This window comes from Dama dama, chromosome 23 (assembly GCF_033118175.1).
Source record: "Dama dama isolate Ldn47 chromosome 23, ASM3311817v1, whole genome shotgun sequence".
NCBI classification, from domain to species: Eukaryota; Metazoa; Chordata; class Mammalia; order Artiodactyla; family Cervidae; genus Dama; species Dama dama.
Window position 1 is genome coordinate 31,043,802 of NC_083703.1, and position 9,740 is coordinate 31,053,541.

At 43.8% G+C, this 9,740-nt stretch overlaps 1 protein-coding gene across 1 annotated transcript in view; it reads right to left on the minus strand.

Annotated features, from left to right (window-relative positions):
- Window positions 1-8,812, minus strand: part of ITGA8 (integrin subunit alpha 8) — a 188,074-nt gene extending 179,262 nt beyond the window's left edge. Inside the window, exons 1-2 of the mRNA XM_061126283.1 lie at window positions 8,592-8,812; window positions 7,833-7,966 (exon numbers count right to left, since the gene is read on the minus strand). Coding sequence (XP_060982266.1) covers window positions 7,833-7,966; window positions 8,592-8,797 — 340 coding nt within the window. The 5' untranslated portion in view covers window positions 8,798-8,812. The remainder of the gene's footprint in view (window positions 1-7,832; window positions 7,967-8,591) is intronic.
- Window positions 8,813-9,740: the final 928 nt, after the last annotated feature.

Sequence of the window (9,740 nt, forward strand, 5' to 3'; positions counted from 1 at the left end):
GCTGATTGATACAGAGAATTTTGCAATATCACACACAGATCTGTGTCTGTAGGTCAAGCATCAGAGCTTAAGAATAAAATTGATATAATGCAAATAAGTTAATGCCCTGCAGTGCAGTTACATGAATTTTGGTCACTACAATAATGTGTCTGAAGTGACAGCTCCTTAGTTCAGTGATGATCAATGGGAGATCCCATGCCTGAATTTCAGCAACGACATGAGAATTACCAAATATGATGCTTCGTTGCAAAGATTTATTCTGATTCAGCATATTTCCATTCACATGGGTGTGTTGCCACACACATTCTGATCATAGTATTCTTTATTTAAAGAATGATAAAGAGGGTCCTACGTGATGAGCTGACATGCTGTTTTCCCCTGTTTGGGGGCAGTAAGACGACTTACTTAGCCTTTCAGGGCTGTGTCCTTATACTCCCAGCTATTATCACATCAGAGCTTCCTGTAGTCTAACAGTTTAAACTCACATGATCATAGCAATGGCCATACAACCAGCTTTAATATCATATCAAATATATAACTCTCTAGCATACTCCATAATGTTTTCTTTCTCTCTTTTTGGTTTTATTTACATGCAGTAAAATTCATTCTTGGAGATGTACAGTTCAATGACTTTTTTCTTTGAACAATCTTGTTTCTTTGTATTCATTTATTTATTTTTGGTTGCGCTGGGTTTTCATTGCTCTATATGGGCTTTCCCTAGTTGTCTCGAGCAAGGACTACTCTTCATTGTGGTATAAGGGCTTCTCAATGTGGTGGCTTCTCTTATTGCAGCACACAGGCTCTAGAGTGCAGACTTGGTAGTTGTGGCGCACAGGCTTAGCTTCCCTGAGGCATGTGGGATCTCCCCAGACCAGGGATTAACCTATGTCCTCTGCATTAGCAGATGGATTCTTAACCACTGGACCACCAGCAAAGTTCCCAGTTCAACAGGGTTATGGACCACCATCACAATCGAGACATAAGAAGTTCCATTAGCTCCCCAAATTCCTTCAATCTTCCCCTTTGGAGAACACCCCTCCTTCTTGCTTCTAATGCCTGGCAACCATTTCTATGTGTGCATGCTCAGTCACTCAGTTGTGTCTGACTCTTTTCAACCCTATGGACTGTAGCCTTCCAGGCTTCTCTGTTCATGGGATTCTCCAGGCAAGAATACTGGAGTGGGTCGCCATATCCTCCTCCAGGGAAACCTCCTGACACAGGGGTCGAACCCATGTCTCCCGCATCTCCTGCATTGTAGGTGGATGAACCACTGGGGAAGCCCAACTATTTCTGCAAAGACTTATTTTTGTAACCTATGCTTTACTTTTACTAAAACAATTAAAAGGGTAACTGATCACTTTCACCAGTGTTTGTGGACCTAGAAGAGTTTCTCAACTTGCAGACCTTTGGGTTCAAATCTCAGAGATCCAGGAGCTAGCCTTTCTGCAGGGCTGGGGTTAAGCCCTCTTCCTTTTCAACTAGTCTGAGAGTTGCCTGGCTGAGGTCCCTAACAGAGCAACACCAGTGTTTAAAGTATTAAATGCCTTTCTGTGCATAACAATTTGTTTATCTACCTCAAATCTTCATATAACTTAACCCAGAATCAAAACTACTTTTAATCTATTTTAGTGCTTCATTATACAGGTACACCTTGCTTGATACACTAATATGTTTTCTGAAGATGCATTTAAACTGAATTTTGAAAATGAAATATTTTAAAAGGGAGCACTTTTAATAAGATCTATAATTAGTTTTTATCTCTCTTCCTCAAAAATCTGTGTTTGTGTCTCTGGATGGTGTCCTTCAGGGCACTGCTGAGCTCAGCTTGTTAGGAATGTCAGCAACTCTTTCCATTAACACAACTCACAGATACAATACTCTATACACAACAGGTAAAGTTTGAATGCTCACATCTCAACCAGCCGGCTTCAATGTGCCAGTTTGTTTTTCTTGCTTTCAGGACAGTTTCAAGACAATTTCCTACATTTCTCCCAGAATGCCACAGCTGCTGCACGGATTCTTCCTGCCAAGAGCCTGGAAGCCTCTTCCATCACACACACTTCCAGATTCTTGAAAGAATTTTGCAGATTAAGCAACAGGCGCCTAATGCTCTTTCTACTCAACTAGCCATAGAGCAGATCTGTTTCCCATTTCTGGTTGGAGTTTCAAGGACTTCCTTTTTTCTAATTGCTTCCTCCGGGGCTGTGTACTGTAGGGACCACTGCCTCCTCCTGGCTCATGTCAGGACTTGATAGCCATTGCATTTTGTCACATGGAAGTCTGAGTCAATTGAGAGAAGCTGAGGGATGTTGGTTGCATCTGTCAGCTTGAGATAATAGCCCATCAGAGGCCATTTGAAAGCCATCGTGAATTGCTTCTAGAGTAAGTAAGCCTTCCAGCTTAATTACCCCTGATGACTCAGTAAGAGAAGTACTTGGCAGAGTAAGCTTTCTGCCCTAAAGAGTGTGTGTGTATGCATGTGTGTATGTGTGTGCATGTATGTGTGTGTGTGTATGTATATATAAGTGTACAAGTCGTAAAACACTAACTCTGGCAATTATTAATTCTCAAAGGTGCAAGTTATCATTGGGCTTCCACCTTTTTTTCCCACTTTCAATTGAATTCACCAGAGTCCAGATTTCTGCCGTCTGAGTTCTATTGCATTTCTGTTATTTCCTCTGTCATTTACTGGAGGTAGCTATGCCCTCCATTTGCCTCTGCTTTGATACTGAACAAAAACTGATTTCTTTCTGAGGAAGTTAGAAAAGCAAGGCTTATGTGACCAATATGTTTCCCAACCCTCACATGAAGGGCACATCCAATACTATCAAAATACAACCCTGTACCCATCACAGCACCAGATGCTTTAAGCTGCTTCTTATTGTGGGCTCCCTCGACACAAAATAAAACAGACTCCTGCCTGCCCCCTCCAACAAAGGCTTCCGGTCTCCAAGCTACAACACAATTCCCAAAAAAATCTTAGCTTCCTAGAGCTTTGAAATATCCTAACCAAATTGTCTTCCATTTTAAGCTTTAAATATATATATAAGATGCTAAATTAAGGTCAGGCAAATTCTGGTAGTCTTTCTCAGATGACTCCCAAATCTCAGTGTTACCTCCCACCTCCTCTTGTTTCTTCTTTAAGTGGGTCTCTAATTGGGAGTCTTCCCAGCTGTATTACTAATGCTGTGATGATGATCATTTATTAGCTCATGCCATTATCTCTCTCCTCAAAATGTTTCATTTGAGTATTTAAAACAATCAAATATTTGCATTCTTATGCTTTTGTTACCATTGTTGCAATTTGCCTTCTTATCACTGCAAAGATAGAGTGTCTGTTTCATTCACCCCTCTTCTAGCTGGGGAGCTGTGATTCAGGGCTTTTTCTATAATCCACACATGGGTTTGGAAAATGTAGGAAGTAGAAAAACAATGAACCTTGGAGTAGATTTAGAAAGGAGAGGCATGAACTTGGCAGATGTGATGTTTTACGTTTAAGACGTGGGGCACAGTTTAGGACCAAAAAGGAAAGAAATCAATTTGGGGGTGGGGGAATTTTATTCTAGTGAAGTAAGGGGGAAAGACAGAAGGGAGATGAGAGAAGGGGATTTTTGGAGCCACTTGATTTTGCACAGAGCAGGAAAATTATCTACTCTTTGCACTTTGCACCTCCCCCACCACCATATGCTTCCCGAAAGTTTCCTTTTTCTATACTTGAAAGGACCACAGATTTTAATAGTATTCATGCATTTGAAGTGTTAGGCAATTCCCAGCTTCCTCTGTTTTTGCATTTATGATGAGAAGTAATTTTTTTTAAAATCCCGGTTACAGGATAAAGTACAAATAAAATCAATGACTATTTAATGAAAAAAGTTTCAAACTCAAAGACAGACTTTACAAAAAAACAGGCAGTTGACCTTAAATAAACTAAGGTTCAAGATCACAACCAGATTCAGGGACTAAATTATAGGCCAGTCTCCTCCAGTGTCTAGGTTGAGAGAGTTGAGTAGGTTACCACAGCGAATATTAATTTGTAGGCACCCCAGGGGCCTGAACAAGTTGAAACTACATCATTAAAAGGTCAGATTTACTCAGAATGTCTTGAATTCAGATGTAATAGTAAAAGCAGACAGGGTGGAAGACAGAGACAGTAAGGATTCTCTGTACAAAGGAACATTTGCAATGTGATATTTATTGATGCCTGATACATCATACGCTATTACATGCATGTCAATTTGTGGGTGTCCAACACTCGGAGCTACTACTTTGTCAAACAGAGGGATTTTCTTCCTCTGGCGGCGGGGGTTGTGGGGGGGAAGGCGGGGTTGGTGCATGCTGGACATGCACGCTGCTGCCCATGGCCAGAGTAAGACAAGAGACCATGGATGGGGACTGGGGACTCTGAGGGGACATGTATTGCCCAAGCCATCATTCCTACCCTGACAATGGCTACCTCCATGACCTCTGGCTTAAATAACCCTGTACCTAAACCGTTTCACCTTTCAGATCTTCTCTGGAGGATCATTTTAACTGGAACGTGTGAAGGTAACTTCGGGTAGGAAAGTGGGGGAGGGCGGAGGAAGATGACCAGTGCCTCAGCTCCACAGGATCTGACCTTGAATTTGCAGTCTGTTAGGACCAGTACTGCATCTACTGTTTACCATTGTGGGACCTTGGATGTATCTGTTTTAACACCTTTGATGTCTGCTGCTTCCCTGGTGGCTCAGAGGGTAAAGCGTCTGTCCACAATGCGGGAGCCCCCGGTTCGATCCCTGGGTCGGGAAGATCCCCTGAAGAAGGACATAGCAACCCCACTCCAGTACTGGGAGGAGCCTGGTGGGCTATACGTATAGTCCATGGGGTCTCAGAGAGTCAGACACAACTGAGCGACTTCACTTTCCTTATTCATGAAACAGGATTTACATGGTTGTTTCGTTGTATGGATTAGAAATAATGTGGATAAGTGACGGGTACAAAGTAGGTGATGAATGAATGCAATGCATCTGGTAATGCTGACTGCAACACCCAGAGTCAGAATTCCTATTTCTGCCTTCTATCTTTGGTTCCAAGATCATATTCTGCCCACAAAACTGACACTCGGACTGGAAATAGCTCTATGGGCTCCTGCTGTCCCTCCCTTTCACAGTTTTGCAGCAAACGGCATTCAAATGGCATTCATTGGCAGTTCCACTGTCTTGGGCTTCATGGATAACGTCACTGGTAGAAATGATGTGTAGTGCACTGGCTCCCACTCAGTAGCAACCCCCTGAGCCACAATCCTCTGATTCCTCTTCCCCCAACTATTCTCAGCCCATTCCCAGGAGCAGCCAAGGTTCCTGGGCCCACAGTACCCCCTGATGGCTAACACAAGGAACTTCCTTTTCTCAATCATTCTTCATCTTCGCTCTTGGAAACTCCCATAGGCTTTCACAGGTCACTGCTTTGTGCATTCCATCACAGACCATTCATTTCTTACTAATGTTGTTTTGCCTCCTCAGCCTTGTGTTTTGTTTTGTTTTTTTTTTTTCCATTTCTTGCTCAATTATTTCAGAAACACTTATCTACCTCCCTGTTTCTTTCCCTCATTTTGTTCCATTAACAAATTCTCAAATTGCAGTGATTATGGTTGCAAATATAAGATAGTAGGATGCATGCATCTCTCAAGAAAAACAAAACAAAAAAACTCCATCCATTTAGAAGTAAAATAAGACATAATGTAGAATCAACAACATTAATCTCAAAAGCCCTTTGAGATGTTCAGATGTCTTCCTGAGAACCTGCCCAGAAAGTGCCATCTACCCCGTCTTTTCTCCAAGGAATCCTGATCTTTTCTCAACATTCTTACTATTTTCCTATTGATTTAATTGCCAGAATTGTACTAGATTGTCCCCTACTGTTTCATTGCAAATATAATTCAGCTAGGGTAAGGGTTAAGTGCATTCCTGTGGGTTATTCTAGAAATCAAAGCACAATCTTTCAACATTAGTTTTCTATGGGAAACTGAATTCGAAGATCCAAACAGTTACTTTAGAATGAACTTTTGGAAAATGTTACCTACTGTCATGTAACATTAGAACTTTTGGGATGGGAGTGGTCAGTTTTTAAAAATTCATACTCATGTCTGTATACTCTGGTTTTCATCTGTTCATCTGTGACACCTGGGATTAATATTTAGGTCTTCAGGTGTGACTTACCTGAACAGACATTGATTCTTTGTTTATCAAAGGAAAAATTTACTAACCAGATACTGATTTGATATGTTGACATGTTATGGGACTATTCTAGAAGGTTATTAAATTCATGTCCATGACTATAGATTGATTCTTGGTAAAAACATATCACATGTCTCCAAATGCTAATGCTAAGTTTAAATTCAAATAATGCCAAAAATGTATGTTTTTATTTATCAAGGCTTACACTTAAAATACTTTAAAAATACAAATGATTTTGATATGGATTAGTAAAATACCATTAATTTTATGTGTAATTTTTTCTGATTTAGGAAATTTATTTTAATATTAAGCTAGAAGTCAGTATTTAGAAGCATCTGAAGTCCTGATTCAACCACTAACTGAAAGATTTCTTTCACAAATTAATACCCAGTGGTTTAATTTTTCCAGTTTCTAATAGTTAAACTTTAAAGTAAAAGCTTATGAAAATTGGTATGAAATAACTGAATTATTTAATTAAATGATAAAAGCTACTGTGACCATATATAGACACATACAAAAAACATAATTTTAAAGTGCATTTATAAAGTATCTCCTAATTTGGTCATATTTCAAGGTAATGCTTGCATAGGACTTTTCTCTGTGACATTACTTCCACATTCTTAGAATGGAAATTATTTTCTCCTTTAAAATAAAAAATGCAAATCAGTTGAGGTAACAGGTAAATATCCATCCAATTTCATCAAAATTCTGTGAAAACTGACATCCTACACAAATTCTAAATATATACTAATATAACAATAATGAAGAATGATGTCATAAAATAGTTCCCCCGTGCCAAAGGTATTTTAATTGATTGTTCATCAAAGAACATTGAGTTCACATTTTTCTGAAAAGAGATATTTGCTTTCTGATAATATATACCTTTTGAATTCATAAAGTTTTGGAGGTACAAATTAAAACATTCAGCGTTAATGCTTTTGAAAGCATTACGTTTAGATTATTTTCTCAAGACCCAAGGAGAAAACACCAGAGGAAACATAACCAGCCTGAATTGTTTAAAATGTATTTTCCCTTTAATTAAATAAGAAACATCTGTCTAGGGATTTTGGAAATGAATGTAATCCATCCACACTCTGCCTGTACTAGTTTGCATCCAGTGTCCAATATTTTGAAAGAAAATGCTTTCTTTCTGTAAAGAATTAAATAGCAACATAGAGTGATGTCTGGGTCTGCAGCAGCTGACTCTTGCCTCCAGAGTTTGGGCACTGGAAATTCTAAGGCTATGTCTTTTTCCAGATTTGTTCTTGGGAAACAACCAAATTCTCTCCAGAATCAAGATTACAGAGTAACATCTGTGTTTCTCCAAACCATCCACTCACCCTGAACACCCTTATCTCAGAATAGTAAGGAAACTGAAGTGACCAGGATGCATTCAAATACCCAAGCTCAAAATACTGTTCCCTCTCTGGGGTGCACTTAACATCTTCCTCTCCTTCACTCGGGCTTTAAAAAGCTTGATTTCTCTCCGAACCTGCACCGCCCGCAACACCGACCCATCACAAAGGCCAAATTCGACAAAGAAAGTGGGGACCTGACTCCCCGATGGCTCTGGCACCTTGAAACCAGAACCAACAGTTGAGGATGACAAATATCACTTACTGGTGTTGTCAAATGGTATCTGCCTGCACTGCGCAGACCCCTCGGCGGGCCAAGGACAGTAGTAGACTGCTCCCCCTTCCACGATGTCTGGCTGGCTGGTGTTGGCTTTGGGTGCCCCCACCAAGACACTCGCCCTGAGAAGAGGTTGGACAAAATCACTCCTTGGAATCGGAAACGTACTTATGATGGAGACAGACTGTCAAACTAGATTTCCTCTTGGAAACCTACGGGCGTCTGAAACCTGGTTTGGAAGAGGGTGCAAATATTCCTAATTCTTCTCTAGGTGGAGCTATGTATACAGTGAGTTGAGAGATTGTGGGGGACCGCGGCGGGGGGGGGGGGGGGGGGGCGGCGGGGTACGTAGTGAGAATTAGCTGAGGACAGAGCCCAGCTGCTTATAGCAGACAGCACTTGAGCCCAGACGCTTAATTGTTACAGGCTATGTATAAACAGACCGTGTTGTGGTCGTTGTTTTAACTGGCCTGAGTCTGTTCGGTCCTGTTTCCCTTGTACGATGCTCCAGTCTTTGTCCCTGGAGCTCCGCAGGACTTTCGGATTCGAGGCAAGTGACATGTCCCTGGTTCAAAGTTCACAAGGCACATCCAGCGTGGAATGGGAGGATAGAGGCTGGTGGCGGGGAACCGGACAGGACCCTAAGTGGGCAGCGGGATGGACGCTCGGGATCGCCTGCCAGAAGGCTGCGGGGACAGGCCTGAGTCCCCCGGCAGAGGGGCAGGGACCCGCACCTGGGCGACTTACGTGCGAGCGGCAGGTATGTGGAAGTCCACCGCGTAGCCGAAGTAGCTGCCTTCGGGTCCGCTGTACACCGTGAGCTTGTCCACGTCCAAGTTGAACGCCTGCGAGGCGGGGGACCACAGCATCCCCAGAGCGGCCGAGAAGCAGCAGAGGGGCGCAAGCGGCGGTGCCCGGCTGCCCCGGGGACCGCGGCGGGGCCGGGCAGACATCGCCCTCCGGCCGGGTGGTGCTCACCGGGCAGTGCGAGCCGAGGACCCCGGCTGGGAAAAGGCGGGCGTGGCGGCCTGCGGTCCCGGGAGCCCTGGTCCCGGGTCGATGCGCGCGACGCGTCCGCGGTGACAGCCCCGGGCGCTCCTTCGCGCGTCCCCTGCGGTCTGCTGGCCGCGGGATCCCGCGGCTGGGGGCTGGCGGAGGGGATGCGAGCCCTCCTCTGGCGGCGGGAGGGGGCCCCGGTGCGGTCGGGGCGCCTCCTAGTGGCCGGCCCGCACGCTGCGGGCCGGAGCTGGTAACTCACCGACAGTCCTCGCCCCCGCGGGCGGCCGGCGCCAGGCGCCTGTTTCCGTGGGTTGGCTTTCTACTGCAGTTGCATCTTAAAAACTGTCTGAGCCTCCCGCTTGCCAATTCAAGCCATTGGCTTTGGAAGCAATCCCCCCCGCCCCAAAAGCCGCTCCGCCCGCCTCTACTCAGCCTTGGGCGAGGGTTTGCTTTGCTTTCTCCCAAATGGAAGGATGTAAAAGCATACCCCACCACGAGGAAAGAGGCCAGACAAAGCCGAGATCTTGGCATTACCTCTGCAGCCTAAAGATCCCTCAGAGTCGACGCAGTCTGTGACTAAGAAGTAAAGTTTAAATCCAATAATCCTCTCCTCCGCCACCGCCACCCCACTTCCATGCAGAGGTAACTAATAAAGCAATCCTGGAGATTGTATTTAGGTCTTTCTAAGAGACACGTGAAGAAGGTTACATGCCTTGGTCCTAAATTTCTGTGGCCTTGTGTAAATGTGGTGACGACTGGCAAAACTGGGAATGTTGGAATTCAGTTTACCCACAGCAGGCGTAGGGGGTGTAGGTTGGAATCTGCAGGAGTTCAAACGTCAGTTCCAATCCACGGGTGTTATTGATCTCTTTCTGTGTCTTCTGCTTGGGAGAGGGA